Here is a 17,500-nt window from a genome sequence, read left to right as displayed (position 1 = left end):
CTTGACTGACTGCATTATGTGCAAATGCTATTTTAGAAATACAAATTTTCCACTTTGCATTTACAGTTTAAGACTTACAGTATCCGTTTAGACGGAGAATGAATGAACGAATGAATGAACGAATGAATGAATGAATGAATGAATGAATGAATGAATGAATGAATGGTTTATTGTTTCGTTTACAAAGTACATTGGAATCGTGTGAAATCACCTGACAATAAAGAAATGAAAAAACCCTACGAACAAATTGACAGGATGTGTACTCTCACAACAAAAATAATCCTCAACAAAAATAAACCAAAAAAGGAGTTGGCTGAGGCCGAGGCTTATTTTTGCCTTTCCTGTGATATTTTGTGATGTCAAACCTCTTCAACATTGTATGTATTATTTTTAGCCCCCAATACAGCAGTCGTCAGTCACACAGGCCTGGGAAAACTGATCTGCAAAACTTATGTAAAAAAAATGTCTCTTTGTAATCTTCCATGTTCAACCAAATACTCCCTAAATGTGCCTCTTATTCAAAGTTAAAGTGAACATTTTCATAATTGGCTGCATTTTGTTTTGTTTTTTTTTCCCCCCTCCATGCAACAACAATCGTCTCTGGTCTTCCTCCTCCGTTTCAAAGCCGCCTCCTACACCGACAGCTCCGACGATGAGACCTCCCCGCGGGACAAAGCCCAGGTCAACACTCACGGCAGCAGCGACTTCTGCGTCAAGAACATCAAGCAGGCCGAGTTCGGCCGGCGGGAGATCGAAATCGCAGAGCAAGGTACCAGGAAGTGGATTGAAGAAGAAGACTGGGCCCTGCCAATTTCTTCTGTTTTGCTTTGTTTTGATTTTCTTTTTTTTTTAATCTTTTTTTTTTTATTATTATTATTATTTTGCGCTCCCTGTATGAAGGCGTATCCGCACACGCAACGCTGGATTGGATAGTTTGTGACCACAGGCTGAGGCTGTGCCGCCGCAACTCTGGAAACTCGATCGGGCTTCTTTCTCTCAGCTCTATTCTCTCTTTTTCAAAGGTCTTTTTTGTGTGTTTTGGTTGCAGCTCGGGTGTTTTTCCGCTCACAGGTGATCGGCTCCCAGCGAGCGAGTGCTCCACACGTCCCCATCTCTGACGTTTCCAATTATCTTCCATTTGAAAGCCGTTCACTGTGCCCGATAGAAAGGCCTCCTGTCCACCAGACCGGCGTTTTTCAATCGGCGGGTCGCGCCCCAAATGTGGGTCACGGAGCTGTTTTGTTTGGGTCGCTGCTTCGTTGGGCAGTTTCCATTTTTTAAACAAAAGGGATTTTAAAATGTTTATATTTTTAGAGAAAATGTTGGGCATTTATTTCGCAGGACACTCAATTCAATAATGATGATGATAGAAAGTGGGCTAGCATTTTTTGTTTTTGTAGAATAAATTTCAGTGCTGGGGAATACATTTGAGTCGTGACTTCATAAGAGGGAATAAAAATGTGAGTCGTGAGACTCCTGCAGTTGAGAACCGCTGCACTAGACCGCCTGTCCTTTCAGCTCGGCCTGACTCTGGCTCCCCGTCTCCTCCACAGACATGTCTGCCCTGATCTCCCTGAGGAAGAGAGCCCAGGGGGAGAAGCCGCTGGCCGGGGCCAAGATCGTGGGCTGCACCCACATCACCGCCCAGACGGCCGTACGCCCTCCCTTCTGTCTGCTCTTTCGTCTTCCTATCCTTCATTTTTTCACCTCACCTGTCGTGATTCACTGTCGCCGACTCAGGTGCTGATCGAGACTCTGGTGGCCCTCGGAGCTCAGTGCCGCTGGACTGCCTGTAACATCTACTCCACTCAGAATGAAGTGGCCGCCGCTCTGGCTGAAACAGGTCAGACGCCCCTCAATGCTACAGGGCTCGGTTCAGAGTTTTCTCACCAATAAAAATGTTTTATTCATAAGTTGGAATTTACAACCTACAATGGTAATTGTCCTGCTTAATTTAAGCCATAAAATGGCTAGCAGTGTTTTGATGTCTGTCATGTTCAAGGTTCAAGGTAGCTTTATTGTCAGTCGTACAATATATGTGACATGTACAGAGCATTGAAATTTTGTTACTCAGCAACAGCTCGTTATGCTTGTTGATGTACACCTGTGACCTAATGGTTATTACATTAGCACTGCGTTAATGCCCATTTAAAACGTGCTGTTGTCGCTTGGAATGCCTTAGCAAGCTAGCAAGCTAGAACAAACGACTGCTAGCTAGCGGGTTAGCACCGTTACCGCTCTCAAGTCAAGTGGCCGCGCTCAGTTTTTTGGGGGCTGTTGTGCTTATTTTTAAAACGTGAGTTTGCAGTGAATTGTAGTTTTGCCATTCAGACGTATTTGGTACAGTTGTATGTTGTACGGATGTCAAGCGCAGAAATCAGATCACTATTTAGTTGAAGCGAGTAACATTACTTAAATTTGTTATTACTGATTTTTGAAATTTTTAATATAACTAATATGGTTAGCTTAGTCTCAGTCTATTGATCAAAAGTCAACCAAAACGGTCTTTATATATATTTTTTATTCTGTCTAAAACGTCCTGTTTCCACCATCTGCTTGGCCGAGGCAGCTGATGCAGCGTAAAAGCGGCGGCTCTAATGAAGCGTCCTGCTCACACAGTGCCGTCCGCCCTCCATTAAGCGCGCCGTGTGTTTTCCTCTCTGGCAGGCGTGCCCGTGTTTGCGTGGAAGGGTGAGTCGGAGGACGACTTCTGGTGGTGCATCGACCGCTGTGTCAACACGGAGGGCTGGCAGGCCAACATGGTATCCAAGCCCACCTGCCTCACCGTGCAGCTGATGACCTTTCACCCAGCAGGCCCTCACCTCTCTGACCCGTGCGTGTGTGTGTGTGCGTTCCCTCAGATTCTGGACGACGGCGGCGACCTGACACACTGGGTGTACAAGAAGTACCCGAGCGTCTTCAAGAAGGTGCGAGGCATCGTGGAGGAGAGCGTCACCGGCGTGCACAGGTAGCGAGCGGCGAGAGGTGAAAGAAAAGAAAGACACACAAAGTTTGTTTTCTCCTGCCGTGCCGCTCTTGGTTGCCGTCCACAGTGTTTTTAATGGTTATCTCCAGAAGGCAGCGTGGTTAGCCCTCTGTTTACAGCCTCCTGTTAATACTGACGCTTTGTTGGACCCTCTACTCGTTTGGAAGGGGGAAAAAGCACCTGCTGGACACCTGGCTGGGTGTGTGGTTGTCGCTCACCTGGCAGGTGAAGAAATGCCAGGTCTTTGTATATTGAGGCATTTATGTCATATTCAACTGTCAATCTCAGGAAATTTGTCAGTTTTTTTTTTTCTTTTCTTTTTTTTTTTACTTTTATGAAACGTCAAAACAATCAGATCATGTTCAATATCATTTTGGGGACAATATTCTGTTGTCATTGTTCTAAATACCAGAGCAGATCTAATTTATGCATGTGACGTTCAACCTCTCAGCATTGCTGGCCTGTCGTCAGCCGCAAAGCCACTCACACTGTGCGAAGCACTTTATCATTAATCACTGACACCGGGACCGAAAAGTTCCATCGACCCGGTTCGCCAGCGATCCCGTTTGAGCGACAGCGCAGAGCCGCAGTGCCGCCGTGCATGTGCAGCCGTGCACGCGCAGCCCCCGGCGGAATCAATTACACCCCGGAAAGTGTCACGTCGCAATTCTGCGTTCGCGCGCGCGCGCGTTTGTACTTGTTTGTGAGTGTCCCTGCCTGAACGGGCCTGCCCGTGCGTCCTCCCCAGACTCTACCAACTCTCCAAGGCCGGCAAGCTGTGTGTGCCGGCCATGAACGTCAACGACTCGGTCACCAAGCAGAAGTTTGACAACCTCTACTGCTGCCGTGAGTCCATCCTGGACGGGTGAGGAGACAAATCAGCCCACACACCACCAATCGGCGGCTGCTGTGTGTGCGCGTGTATGCAGATGGGTTAAAGTGTGTGTGTGTGTGCGCGCCTCTTGCAGTTTGAAGAGGACCACCGACATCATGTTTGGAGGCAAGCAGGTTGTTGTGTGTGGTTACGGAGAGGTTAGTCATCATTTATTCATTTTTAATAGAAAAAACAAACAAACAGGTGCAGCAAACCATTGTGCACGTATTGTGTAACTGTGTTTACAAGCACGACGCTCTGCTCCGTCCTGCCTGTGTGTGTGTGTGCGTGTGTGCGTGCGTGCGTGCACGTGTGTAGGTGGGGAAAGGCTGCTGCACCGCTCTGAAGGCTCTCGGCGCCATCGTGTGCATCACAGAGATTGACCCCATCTGCGCCCTGCAGGCCTGGTGAGTCACTGGCCGCCACTGTTTAGCGCCGAGCCCCCAGCGAACAGCTTTTCCTTTTTGTTTTTTGTCTTTTTTTTCTTTTTTTTTATCATCGGGAGTTTGTCGTAAGCATTTGGGCACTAACGCCCCTGCGTGTGTGTGTGTGTGTGTGTGTGTGTGTGTGTGTGTGTGTGTGTGTGTGTGTGTGTGTGTGTGTGTTTGTTTTCATGCAGCATGGACGGCTTCCGAGTGGTCAAGCTGAGCGAGGTCATCCGCCAGATGGACGTGGTGATAACATGCACCGGTACTGTGTCGTGGCAGCAGCGCTTCCGCTGCCCCTGTTTTACCCACAGACTGTATGTAAAGATGGGCGGAGTCATTGTGATGTCACCTGGTGTTTTATATACAAAATGGACATTGAGGCCTTTTTTTTTTTTTTTTAACTTACTAGGCATTTAGACCAACAGAAAAAAATCCACTTAGTTTTTAAAGGTGTAACTTAGTGCTATTTTCCATATTGATGGCCAGTCAGCAACCATTTTTGTCAGTCCCTGCTGGCCAAATGACAGAATGCATGTTTTTGCATTCCGTGATTTATATCATATATTATTGTTTCACTTACTTTAAGGGTCAAAGTGCGATGACTGCAGCAGATGTTGCCTATGTGTGTGTGTGTGTGTGTGTGTGTGTGTGTGTGTACAAATGGATTTTTTTCACCCTCCCCTCAGGCAATAAGAACGTGGTCACCAGAGAGCAACTCGACCGAATGAAGAACGGCTGCATCGTCTGCAACATGGGCCACTCCAACACCGAGATCGACGTGGTAATGTTTGAACTCTGCATGAGTGATTAATGTCGCTGAGATACGAACATGAGCCTGTATGTAGAGTGCCATTTAGAAATGAAAGCAAGTGGAGCACCAGTTGCAAAATGACACAACTGCATTCAACCATTTTCATTATTGATCATGATTTTACATAACACTATTTGATTTTCACCACTACCGGTACATTTCAATACATTTTTAATCTGGGATTAAAAAAAAAATCTTTCTCCCGCTGGAATTTATAATTCTCTCTCTTGCAGTTGAACCTTGAATGTTCTCTGCTCACGTCCTCTTGAGTTATTACCTTTCTGCATGTGTGTGTGTGTGTGTGTGTGTGTTTCATCCTGGCTGTGTAACCTTGTTGTGCTGCTGCGACACCTCGCCACATCCTGTGTCTTGTCTCTTCCTCCTCGTCCTCAGGCGAGCCTCCGCAGCCCCGAGCTGACCTGGGAGAGGGTTCGCTCTCAGGTGGACCACATCATCTGGCCTGACGGCAAGAGGGTCGTTCTGCTGGCTGAGGTAACAGGACGTTTAAGACTGAAATCTGTCAGCTCACTCCAGAGCTGCTGAAGAAGAACTACTGTGCTGCTCTTAGCACTTTAAAGGAGCCACCATTGGCCAATTTAACAAACTTAATCTTGACAATAAACTCTCCCGAAATCAGAGAATTTAGCTCTCTATTTACAGCCCCCTGTTAAAACACCTGGTATTACAACCGTCGCTTCCTTTCTTTTTTTGGAACGAGCGATAGAAGCAAAGGGACGACCTTCGCTGGCAGGACGGAGGAACATGTTGTTATCGTTAGCAAACATTGCTATTTAGCTGGAGGTCGGAGCCGTGAGTCGCCCCCTAACGTGCCTTAATCTTGTAGCCTTGGGATGAAAAATCCTGACAAATGATGAGTCACCATAACCTAAAGCATTTTTTCGGAGCGTATCAGTCTGCAGTTGTGTGAGTCACCTGCGTGTCTGCCTCCAGGGAGCTGCCTGCTGTCCTGCTCTTCCTCTTTATTGTGTTTGACTGCAGCCCCATCGCATCTTTTTTCATCTCTCAGGGACGCCTCCTTAACCTGAGCTGCTCCACGGTGCCTACATTTGTGCTGTCCATCACTGCTACAACTCAGGTTTGTATGTTCGCGGGCCCTCTTGCAATAGTGTTTTTCTTGCTGGGGTTGTTCTTTCCAAACCAACCGTGGTTGTCTGCAGGCCCTGGCCCTGATCGAGTTGTTCAACGCTCCGGAGGGTCGATACAAGCAGGATGTGTACCTGCTGCCCAAGAAGATGGGTAAGCAACAGCTGAAATGAATTTGCATCGACCCCAAAGTGAGACTGTACTGCTTGGTGCAGGTGGCTGCTGTCCTGGAGTTGCTCAGCACTGCCACCTGGTGACGGGCCCCAGGACTAGTGTGACGTGTATGTTTTCCTGCAGACGAGTATGTGGCCAGTCTGCACCTCCCGAACTTCGACGCCCACCTGACGGAGCTTTCGGACGAGCAAGCCAAGTACATGGGCCTGAACAAGAACGGCCCCTTCAAGCCCAATTACTACAGGTGAGTGTCGGCACGACTCTGTGTGTGTGTGTGTGTGTGTGTGTGTGTGTGTGTGTGTGTGTGTGTGTGTGTCTTCGGCTGAGCATTGCCAGTGTTGCTTCCTAATTTATCAGTTTTATTCTCTCTTGTCATAACTGCATCTGTCATAACTCATGGATTCATCACTTTGTCTGCAGGTATTGATGAGCCCGTCGACGAGACCTTCGACAGTCGGCCCCCGGGGATAAACAGAGACATATATCTATTTTATTTTCTAAATTGCTACAACAAAGCAAAGGAATTATTTTACTTATGCTGAATGTAACTTATTATTAGCACTAAACAAAAGATGATGTTACGTCTAGTAAATAAGAGTCAGAGTAGTAGGAAACATGGCATAACCGACTAACATTTTACATGTCCAGTCGCATATTTAAGAGAAGAAAACGTGCTTGCATGCTGTTAATGTCTTTGTGGTTGCTTTATTTCTTTCTGTCTGTAGATCATAAGCTGTTGATGTTTTTTTTGTTTGTCTGTGTGTTTGTTTGTTTGTTTGTTTGTTTGTTTACCCTGCGGACAGTGCCAAAGGATGGCCGCGAGAATTGAAGCGATCCATTTCTCTTTTCCCCCGATTTTTATGATAACATTCCAGAAATCGGAATTTGCGCTGAAAACAAATTCTCAAGCACAACGCACAGGAATTGAACGAAAAGTTCATCCTGCGAGGGTTGAAAAATCTCACACCCGTCGTGCCTGCGCGCACTGCAAGCGCCCTACAAGGCTACAACATGCAGCCACCCCGAGCGGCCGCTGAGATACGTCACATATTATAGAAACAGCGTGACACACTGTTGTTTATTTTAGCAGTTTATTATAGCGCGGCCGAGGCCGACTGCCCTTTTCTGAGGCCTCGCTCTTGTGTGGTGTTGGCTTTCAATTCTCCGGCAAACCAGCGGGCGGATTCACTGACTTGCAACAGATTGAAACGTCACGATGAAGATGAACCGTCAGCGTTAATAATTCAACATTTCAGCCTCTTTTCATTCCAACTTTCTGTGTGCTCGCACACATTCCAGCAGAGATCCTTCCCGACCGAAGAGAAGCTTCTCGGAAAGTGTAAGTGTTTTGACTGGATAGGATGTCCAAGGCCGTGCCTTTGAAAAAAATGTCAACAACGCATAAATATCAGCTTTTGACCTTAAAACGAAGAGCATTCCTCATTTTAATGGCACTTTTTTCACGTCTTCCTTCCTTCCTTCCTTCTGCTTCTGGTGTAAATTGTAGGCTTGATGTACGATGTACATACGTTTAGACAAACGTTAGGTTTCATGTTTTTTGCCACATGATTGTCTTAATTTGATCTGACGCTAATCTTTCTCTTGAATGCAAAATGAATATATATTATATATGTCTGTCTGTATGTCTAAAAGCAGAATATCTCTAATAAACTACCTTTAAGAGTTAACCCAGATGACAAAAGTGTGATTTTTTTTTCTTTCTTTCAAGAAACACAAAAAGACAGTGTCCTCACAGGTCAGACTGGGAACTCAGTGTTCCCCCTCCTCCCTCATTCGACATTCCCAGCATTGTGTTCTCTCACCGCCAGCCCCGCTGGCGAGCTGTCCCACTCTGGAATATTCACCAACTCTCTGGCAGCGGTGCGGCTGCAGCGGCTGCTAATATTAACAGCTGACTCACTGAGCTCAGCGGAGGGTTGGGAGAGAGTTTGAGGGGGGCGTCGGCACAGAGACTTCTGGAAAGGCACTTTCAGCTTTATAAAAGCAGGTGGCCACAGACAGTCGGGACACTAGCTCAAGAAAAGCTGCAGTCAGGAGAGTCAGACGCTGAAGAAGTTCAAGAGGAGACCCCTCAACATTTTTTTTAACATCTTCCCTGAAGGTAAGCGCTGACTCCTTACTTTGATAATCTTTAGATTCAATTGTTGTGATGACTGATGGGGCCGCCTGCTTTCTTCAGCAGTGAGCAACCTGTATAGTTAGAAACATTTTAATGAGATGTATGTCTTGAGTGGAGTGAATGTCAAATCAGATCAAAAAGATCTACTCTGATAGTCACTTAATTTTTTTCTCTCGAAACGGAACTACTAAATCAAATTGAAATAAGTTGGCATTAGCTCAGAAGTGTTTTAATTCTAAAGAGGACAGTATAAATGATTTCAATTCAGATAGTATTTCTTTGATAAACTGGATTGTTTTCCCCGTTTCACAAGGACCCCTTGAAACACCAAGCAACATGTCGTCAGCCAAGGGAATATCCATCGGCATCGACCTGGGCACCACCTACTCCTGTGTGGGAGTCTTCCAGCACGGCAAGGTGGAGATCATCGCCAACGACCAGGGAAATAGGACCACTCCCAGCTACGTGGCCTTCACAGACTCTGAGAGGCTCATCGGAGACGCCGCCAAGAACCAAGTGGCCATGAACCCCGCCAACACCGTTTTTGACGCCAAGCGGCTCATCGGGAGAAAGTTCGACGACCCTGTGGTCCAGTCCGACATGAAACTGTGGCCCTTCAAAGTGGTTAGTGACAGCGGAAGGCCCAAAGTCCAAGTGGAGCACAAGGGGGAGACCAAGGCCTTCTACCCAGAGGAGATCTCCTCCATGGTTCTGGTTAAAATGAAAGAGATTGCAGAGGCCTTCCTGGGGCAAAGGGTGTCCAACGCCGTCGTCACAGTTCCAGCGTATTTCAATGACTCCCAGAGGCAAGCCACCAAGGACGCCGGGGTGATCGCCGGACTGAACGTCCTGCGGATCATCAACGAGCCCACGGCCGCTGCCATCGCCTACGGCCTGGACAAAGGCAAGAGAGGAGAGCGCAACGTGCTCATCTTCGACCTGGGCGGCGGCACATTCGACGTGTCCATCCTGACCATTGACGACGGTATCTTTGAGGTGAAGGCCACGGCGGGCGACACGCACCTGGGCGGCGAGGACTTTGACAACAGGATGGTCAGGCACTTTGTGGAGGAGTTCAAGAGGAAGCACAAGAAGGACATCAGCCAGAACAAGAGGGCGGTGAGGAGGCTGCGCACGGCCTGCGAGCGAGCCAAGAGGACGCTGTCCTCCAGCACGCAGGCCAGCATCGAGATTGACTCGCTGTTCGAGGGCATCGACTTCTACACCTCCATCACGCGGGCCCGCTTTGAGGAGCTCAACTCGGAGCTCTTCAGGGGAACGCTCGAACCGGTGGAGAAAGCGCTGCAGGACGCCAAGATGGACAAGTCCAAGATCCACGAGATCGTCCTGGTCGGTGGCTCCACCAGGATCCCGAAAATCCAGAAGCTCCTGCAGGACTTCTTCAACGGCAGGGAGCTGAACAAGAGCATCAACCCTGATGAAGCTGTGGCCTGCGGCGCAGCGGTGCAGGCGGCCATCCTCATGGGCGACACCTCCGAGAATGTGCAGGACCTGCTGCTGCTGGACGTGGCGCCGCTGTCCCTGGGTATAGAGACGGCGGGCGGAGTCATGACGTCCCTGATCAAACGGAACACCACCATCCCCACCAAGCAGACCCAAATCTTCTCCACGTACTCGGACAACCAGCCCGGCGTGCTCATCCAGGTGTACGAGGGTGAGAGAGCCATGACCAAAGACAACAACCTGCTAGGCAAGTTTGAGCTAGTGGGGATCCCTCCAGCTCCCCGGGGTGTGCCACAGATCGAGGTGGCCTTCGACATCGACGCCAACGGCATCCTGAACGTGTCGGCCGTGGACAAGAGCACCGGCAAGGAGAACAAAATCACCATCACCAACGACAAGGGCCGCCTCAGCAAGGAGGAGATCGAGCGCATGGTGCAGGACTCTGAGAAGTACAAGGCCGAGGACGACTCGCAGCGGGAGAAGATCGCGGCCAAAAACTCGCTGGAGTCGTACGCCTACCACATGAAGAGCTGCGTGGAGGACGAGAAGCTGGCGGGGAAGCTCAGCGACGCCGACAAGAGGACGGTGGTGGACAAGTGCAACCAGGCCATCTCCTGGCTGGAGAACAACCAGCTGGCCGAGAAGGATGAGTACGAGCACCAGCAGAAGGAGCTGGAGAAGGTGTGCAATCCCGTCGTGACCAAATTGTACCAGGGTGCGGCGCCATCCGGTGGCGGAGCCGCCCAGTCGGGGGGAAGCTCCAAGGGCCCCACTATCGAGGAGGTGGACTAAGTTCAGACATGCGTTGCTTGGCTTGTTGCTGTTGATTGGATGCTGAAAGCATCTCACTACCTGTTTTACATGTTGTAATAAAAGCACATTTGATGAAACATTTGGTATTCTGAAGGCCAGTTTTTTCTTCTTTGTTTGCATCTCTCCATTTTTTCAACGATGCACTTTCGAGTTGGTCTTGCACTGTCCGGTAGGGGGAGCTCATACACCGTTTCAGCTCCCTGCCAATGAACAAACTTACCGCTCGAAGAGCAACCTGTTGGATCACTCTCTCTGAAGCCAAGTCGGTTTTTTTCTTTCCCCAAGATAACATATTTAGTTGTCATGAAGAGCTAATCAGGACGTGACTGTGGAAACTCAGGTGCTGTTGAATATTTTCCTTATTTCCAAAAAATTCACCCACGCATTAAAATCCTTAAAAAAAAATAAAACCAAAGAACCAGTGCACAGGTGCTCGCTGCTCCCTGCCTCCCTTCCTGATACCCATTTAGCCAGTTTAAACAGCAAAAACCGTCCGTCGGGGCTGCTGGTCTCTCCTCTACACACACGCGCGCACGCGTCTCCTCGCTCCTCTCCGCCGGTGCGATCGGAGGGAGTGGCACACAGCGACGCGCCAGCTCGTGTGCCCGCGCGGCAGCCCAAGGGTTAAGGCTGACGTGCGTGTTGTTGAAGGCGCCGTCCAACCGGGATTCGTCTCTGAGGGAAGGTCGGCCCCCCTGGCGAAGAAGATCCCCTGGAAAACAAGCCCCACATCTGGAGCGTTTTCAGTCTTTCCACCCTGAGGAGCATCGGCCAGTCGCTCTTTCTTTCTTTCTTCTGCCGTTACTGGGTTTCGAAGAGGATAAAAGTTGATTTAGGGAGTGTTAGAATTGCAATGAGAAGGTTTGTAAGAAATAGTGCAAATTAGATTCACGGCGTCGTGCGCACCTGTGCCTCCGTGCGCAATTAGCCAGACCCCCCCCCCCCCCCTTCTTGTATTTATGGAGGTGCAACGCCCGGAAAATTAGTCTCTTCACTTTTAAATCTCATCGTGCAAATAAAAAAAATAAAATCAATATACACAACAGGCAGCATAGGAAGTCGAATTGTGCGCGCACCGTGCGGCCGGAGCGGAGCGGAGCGCGCGTTCTAACAGGTGGTTGTTGCATTGAGCGTCTCTCTGGACTCCCGCCGCTACTCGGACGCATGACAGACGCGCGCCGCGGTCAAGATATGACTCTGGCCCTGCGATGCGGGCGCGCTGCGCGGTGATCTCCACACTCTCAGCCAGTTTCGTACCGGAGGAAGGTCTCCCTGCCTCCCGATGATCAGCTCGGTGTGCGTGTCGTCTTACCGAGGACGCAAGTCGGGCAACAAACCTCCGTCCAAATCATGTATGAAGGAGGAGATGGCCAGAGGGGAAGACTCGGAAAAGATCATCATCAACGTGGGCGGCACCAGGCATGAGACCTACAAGAGCACCCTGAGGACCCTGCCGGGGACCCGCCTCGCCTGGCTGGCCGAGCCGGACGCGCAGGTCTCCGGCACGGAGTCCGGGGACGCAGCGGCGGCGGCGGCGCCCCGGAGCTCCACCGAGTTCTTCTTCGACAGACACCCGGGCATCTTCGCCTACGTGCTCAACTACTACCGCACGGGCAAGCTGCACTGTCCGGCCGACGTGTGCGGGCCCCTGTTCGAGGAGGAGCTGGCCTTCTGGGGCATCGACGAGACGGACGTGGAGCCGTGCTGCTGGATGACCTACCGGCAGCACCGGGACGCCGAGGAGGCCCTGGATATATTCGAGCCACCCGAGCCGGACGACACCGACGACGACCGGGATGCGCCGAGGAGGTTCGGCATCGAGGACTGTCCCAACAGGTCGAGGGGCTGCTGTGAAGTTTGGCAGCCCAAGATGTGGGCTCTGTTCGACGACCCCTACTCGTCCAAGGCGGCCAGGGTGAGTCCTCCATTCTCTCCTCATGACTTCTGATCAACAGGTGAGTTTCAGACTCCGAGATCCAGAAAAGCAGGCAATATGCAACAGGTGTGTGTGTGTGTGTGTGTGTGTGTGTGTGTGTGTGTGTGGTGCCAGTGTTGTTCTTCTCCCTGTCCCTTCAGGGCTTCACTTGGTCTCTGAGATGGTTTAGTTTGACTCCTATCAACCTTTAACCTCCCCTCCCCGTCGAAAAAAAAACCCAAAAAACTTCCCACCATCCAAAAATGGTGTGAAAGCAGCCTGATGCCAGACCCCAGGGGGAGTATATATGATAAAATAAACATTGATTCCAAATAAATTGTTTGGGTTTTTTTTTTTTATCACTGCATTGTTCCAATCAACCATCAGCAGATGCAGGTTTCATTTATGGAAATTGCTGCTGTTTTATGAGCTTCTTTTTATGTCAACAACAACGACAACAACAACAACAACAACAAAAAAACACTTCTAGATGTCGGCGCCTTGCACGTCAATATCTGCACATTTTCATTCTGGCTCTAACAGCGAAATCTAATTCCTGCGTGATGTTTATTTCCTGGAGTTTGAGGCAACTGCAAGGGAAGATTTTAAATTGGCGCTTGATGAGGTTTCTTTTTGTTTGTTTGTTTTTGGCTTTTTTTTTCTGTAGAGCAGACAGACAGCCTTTAAAAATCAATGAGTCTGCTCTGGCCACGTTCCCAGGAACACACTTTGTCTGCACATCCCCACCAGTGAACAGTGAACACAAAGCAATTAAAGTGATTAATCTCCCTCTTAGCACGCGTTTTGGAACAGGAAGGGGGAAAAATGTCACCGGGCGTCAGCTGTCTCTGCCTTCGCTTTTGTTGTTGCGTCATTAAAATACAAGTGCTCGAGAATTTTGGTCACTTGATGTTTTATGTTCTCTGTTTTAAAAAGCATGAATGTGCCATTTTGTTGGGAATTTAAGTGTTCTCTGAGAAGATCTTTAAACATTGGAGACGTTCTGAACCGCCGTTGGACCATTTATAAGGTGAAAATTGGCTCAGAATTGCTTCCAGAATGGAGAATCCTGCTGAAGCAGCGCATTGGGTCCCGTACATTTTGGGGGCGTGACGGTGTGTTCAGGTCCAGGTGTCTTGATTTCACCTGCTTCCTGTCAGCTGCCTGGCTCCTATAAACAGTAGACGATTCTCCTGATGATTTTGTTAACGAAGGGGGCCGGAGGTTCAGCCAACATGGCCCTGGATGATAGGGTTCAGGTGAAAGTAGCTTCTAGTCCGATGTGTGCTAAAGATAGCCGGCATGTAGCCGCGGCCAACAGCAGTTGGGTCGTCGTTGGCGCAAGCACAGCAACTCGTTAGATGAAACTAATGTTACATTTAATTCAAATGATCGTCTTGTCAAGTGTGGTGGAGCAAAAACCGGTTATTTCCTTAGGTTCCAGTGACCACAGTGAACTTGCAGATTAAGCAAAAAAAAAAGTGGCTAAACTACGCATATTGGTTAGCTCAAGCTTCAACACATCATCCAAAATTGAGGGGGAAAAGGCCGTTTGGTGGCAGGGAAAAAAAAAAAACAGGCTGTGCTTCAGCGAGTGTTCCCACACATCCTGCTGAAGGGTGGCTCTCCAAATACGAGTGTTTAAAAAGGCTGCATAAGTGGACGAGTGCGTGCAGTCAATCACGCCGAGCGCCAGCGGAACATACCGGAAACAAATTGTGTGCAAAAGATGGAGAAACGTGTGGAAACACTGCAGCTTTTGCTTTATTTCACAGAAGGACACTTCTATGACGTTTCCCAGATGCGTTTTTGTCATTTGTATTATTTTTTGAACGTCTTTAAACATGAACAATCCAGCCTGGACTTGCACAGCCCTGCCCTCGCTGCTACGAGCAGCTTCTGTTTGGTCTGCCCGTAAAAAGAAAACACCAATGTGTCTGTATTGTTGAATTAAAATCAATTTTGCTCTTATTCCTTCTGAGGCAGCTGCGAGGCCTTTTTTTCTTCTTCTCTTTTTCAAAGCACGCCCGATCGTACCGCCTAATGGCTCAGCAACAAAAGCAGTGAGAGTGCTGAGCGCAGAGTCGACGTGAGAGCGAGTATCGAGTGTCATTACAGCGGCGCGGGTTGTCAGGCGAGCGGCCAGGAGCTTTCATGGAAAGAGAAAAAAAAAATACATTTAGCGAGAGAGAGAGTGAGAGAGACAAAGAGTAGAGAGATGGAGGATGCGAAGCTGGTATTCATCTCTGTTTGAGGAGTTGGACGCTCTGTTGACAGACCTTTTTGCAGCGTCAATGATGACGGTTGAAGGTTTAAGCCAAAAAAAACAAAATCAACAAAAAAACAAACAAAAAAACAATCAGGTTGTGAGCCGGTTCTGGAAGTATGTCACATGACCTGCAGGTATGAGAAGTAGCCCAGACCTTCATCGATCCGTTCAGTCCTGCTCCATTTCCTTCTCATGTTCGCACGATAACATGAGAGGAGAGTGCATCATCTGGTACTCATGTAACCTTCACAGCCCTTTTATTTCTTACAAATATCTTTTTTTTATTTTCACCTCCATGTGATGCCTATAGGAAGTTATTGTGTCCATCACATCCTCCCAGCATCTTCACGCAGGCCTCCCAGCCTGACCAGTCAGCATGAGGTGTGGACAGAGGGCAAGTCAGGCGAGGAGGAGGAGGAGTTGGAGGAGGAGGACAAACTCCGCCCACTTCAGCCCAAATGCTTTTGAACGTCTCTCAATGACTCTGGATGGTCGGTTGGGTCGAGTGTGCACCAGTTACCAACCCACCGGCCAATGGTGGAGGGGCGTTTGGACAGAAGATGAAGGCGACGGGAAACGTGAAAGGGAAAGTGATGAAGAGCAGCAGCTGGAGCCGCGGGATGAAAGCAGAAGTGCAGAAGCAGCAGGAGTGTGTGGAGAAAAATGCGAAATAAAAGATTTGAAATTTGTCGGAAAAACACACTTCTGACTTTCGCACAAGGATGTAAAAACGAAAGCTGCCTGACTTTTTAAAATTCCCTTTAACTCCAAATGAAAAGCTGTTGTATGATGGAACACCTGCCAGCGAGTCTGTTTCATCCTCTTGAAAACCTTCCCGGCTTATGAGGCTCCGAGCTCAGAACCTGTTTAATTGTCCCCCCTGGACGCAATCTTTTATTAACTCTGCCCACCTGTGATTGATGAGAACTTTGGCTGCAGCTAAAAGTGCTGCTCGCACGACGGAGCGGAGCTGTTTTTTTTTTTTTGTTTTTCTTAAGAAAACAGGAAGATTTCTTTTCAGTCTTTTATGTCTTTCAGTCAATTTTCTTTTACATTTTGCTAATTTGCCAGCTATTTTGAGCCATTTTCAAAAAAAAAAATGACTTTGCTTCATGAAATAAAAAAAATGAATTAACTTGGAATAATTTAACTTCAAATTGTGCCATCCGAAGCGTGAACAAAATGTGTAAAAACCTTGAATGTCTGAGCTCAACACTAAAAATTCACTCCTCAATCTCACTGATGGTGTTTGTGAACGACCTCAAAGTTCTGCATGGCTCTGGGCACGACGAGGTGAAACAAAAGCCTTCTTTTATTTTATTATTTGTCATTGCAGTGTTGGCTCAGTCTCGACTGGTCTTGATAAAAAAAAATCCAGAGTCTGCCCAGTTCAAGACCGAGACGAGATCGAGTAAAATGAGACCGAGGCCCTTAGAAAGTGGTCTTGTGACCGGCCTTGAGACCAAGACCAGTCTCGACTGTGTATAGGTACATAGGTACAACAGGTGATCAATCCCTGGCTTGTGGAAGTCCTGACATCCCACCTCTGTTAGCTCACAGTGGGGCTTCCCAGCCTCTCCTCCGGCATTCTTCAATGAGCTCCTGGTACTTTAGTCGCTTGCGCTCATTGGCCTCTTCCACGTGGTCCTCGCTCCCAAGGGACTGTTGGTTCCAAGAAGAGGTCTTGCTTCAAAGAGGCAGATGTCAGCACCACGTCTGGTCTCAAGGAAGTTGGTGTTACACGTACTGGGAACTTGAGCGGCCTGCCCAAGTCGACCCGCAGTTCCCAGTCTGATGCCGATGTGAGAAGACTGGCCGATGGTGTTGGCTGTGAACGTGGCTTCCCTCCAGCCCTCGCGAAGGGTATTGACTTCCGCCTTCTGGCGTGTTTGTTGTTAGCCACTGCACTGGAAATGGTCTCTGCCACCACTTTCAGTACCTGGTTGTGTCGCCAGCGGTAACGACCTCCTCCAAGAGCCTGCGGGGCGGCTGCTCGTGATTTTCAGTGTCGAATCAGAAATCAAAGCTTTTCACACCAAAGTTTCATTTTCATGTTCAGTTCTGCTTCTTGGACCGCCCGTCACCGTTGAAAAACCGAGCATGTTTTCCACGCTCTGCTCGGCGAATCGCTTCGACGGTCGCCCATCACGAGCCTCATCCTCACACGTCGTGTTCGGTCTCGCCGTGGCACACCGGTTGATGAACAGCAGAGGGGTGTTTCTGGAGCGGAACCGGCTCTCGTCCCCGTGGCGCTCGGCTCCGACGGCACCGCTGACACGTCTGGGCGCCGCCTCTCGGCGGGGGAACCGGAGGCAGAATTTGATCTTTCACACGTCGTCAAAGCGACGCGCAGCCTCGTTAGGCAGCCTGGCGCAGCGCTGAGTCTCGGCGAGGGAGGAACCTAATCCTGTGTGATTATCTCGCCTGTTTATTCTGCTCACTTCTCAGCTCTGCTTGCCGAAAATAGAATCTTTGTCCGCCTCGCTCGCTTTATGATCGGCTAATTGCGTCACAGAGTTGCA

The 17,500-nt window shown here is 49.0% G+C and overlaps 3 protein-coding genes across 5 annotated transcripts in view; all 3 read left to right on the top strand.

Annotated features, from left to right (window-relative positions):
- The window catches only part of ahcyl1 (adenosylhomocysteinase-like 1), a 16,427-nt gene extending 8,360 nt beyond the window's left edge, over positions 1 to 8,067 (top strand). For 2 of the 3 annotated variants that reach the window (XM_076026443.1, XM_076026445.1), the window contains exons 3-17: positions 626 to 769; positions 1,554 to 1,654; positions 1,741 to 1,843; positions 2,668 to 2,762; positions 2,862 to 2,968; positions 3,735 to 3,851; positions 3,955 to 4,018; positions 4,179 to 4,267; positions 4,480 to 4,550; positions 4,975 to 5,069; positions 5,493 to 5,591; positions 6,127 to 6,195; positions 6,278 to 6,356; positions 6,501 to 6,621; positions 6,798 to 8,067. In XM_076026443.1, the coding sequence (XP_075882558.1) occupies positions 626 to 769; positions 1,554 to 1,654; positions 1,741 to 1,843; positions 2,668 to 2,762; positions 2,862 to 2,968; positions 3,735 to 3,851; positions 3,955 to 4,018; positions 4,179 to 4,267; positions 4,480 to 4,550; positions 4,975 to 5,069; positions 5,493 to 5,591; positions 6,127 to 6,195; positions 6,278 to 6,356; positions 6,501 to 6,621; positions 6,798 to 6,804 (1,361 nt within the window). In that variant the 3' untranslated portion in view covers positions 6,805 to 8,067. Of the gene's footprint in view, positions 1 to 625; positions 770 to 1,553; positions 1,655 to 1,740; positions 1,844 to 2,667; positions 2,763 to 2,861; positions 2,969 to 3,734; positions 3,852 to 3,954; positions 4,019 to 4,178; positions 4,268 to 4,479; positions 4,551 to 4,974; positions 5,070 to 5,492; positions 5,592 to 6,126; positions 6,196 to 6,277; positions 6,357 to 6,500; positions 6,626 to 6,797 lie in introns of those variants that run through there. The other variant, XM_076026444.1, reaches the window with a different exon arrangement.
- Positions 8,068 to 8,749: 682 nt separating this feature from the next.
- hspa1b (heat shock protein family A (Hsp70) member 1B) lies at positions 8,750 to 10,871 on the top strand. Its single transcript, XM_076026441.1, has one exon. It carries the CDS (start codon positions 8,854 to 8,856, stop codon positions 10,771 to 10,773), a length of 1,920 nt encoding a protein of 639 aa, XP_075882556.1. The 5' UTR covers positions 8,750 to 8,853; the 3' UTR covers positions 10,774 to 10,871.
- Positions 10,872 to 11,370: 499 nt separating this feature from the next.
- The window catches only part of kcnc4 (potassium voltage-gated channel, Shaw-related subfamily, member 4), a 17,656-nt gene continuing 11,526 nt past the window's right edge, over positions 11,371 to 17,500 (top strand). Inside the window, exon 1 of the mRNA XM_076026439.1 lies at positions 11,371 to 12,709. Coding sequence (XP_075882554.1) covers positions 12,077 to 12,709 — 633 coding nt within the window. The 5' untranslated portion in view covers positions 11,371 to 12,076. The remainder of the gene's footprint in view (positions 12,710 to 17,500) is intronic.

This window comes from Nelusetta ayraudi, unplaced genomic scaffold, assembly GCF_046127955.1.
Source record: "Nelusetta ayraudi isolate G7.1 ecotype Tasmania unplaced genomic scaffold, CSIRO-AGI_Nayr_v1 ptg000019l, whole genome shotgun sequence".
Lineage (NCBI taxonomy): Eukaryota > Metazoa > Chordata > Actinopteri > Tetraodontiformes > Monacanthidae > Nelusetta > Nelusetta ayraudi.
The sequence above is the reverse complement of the archived record's forward strand: the minus strand, read 5'-3'. Positions and strand labels throughout refer to the sequence as shown.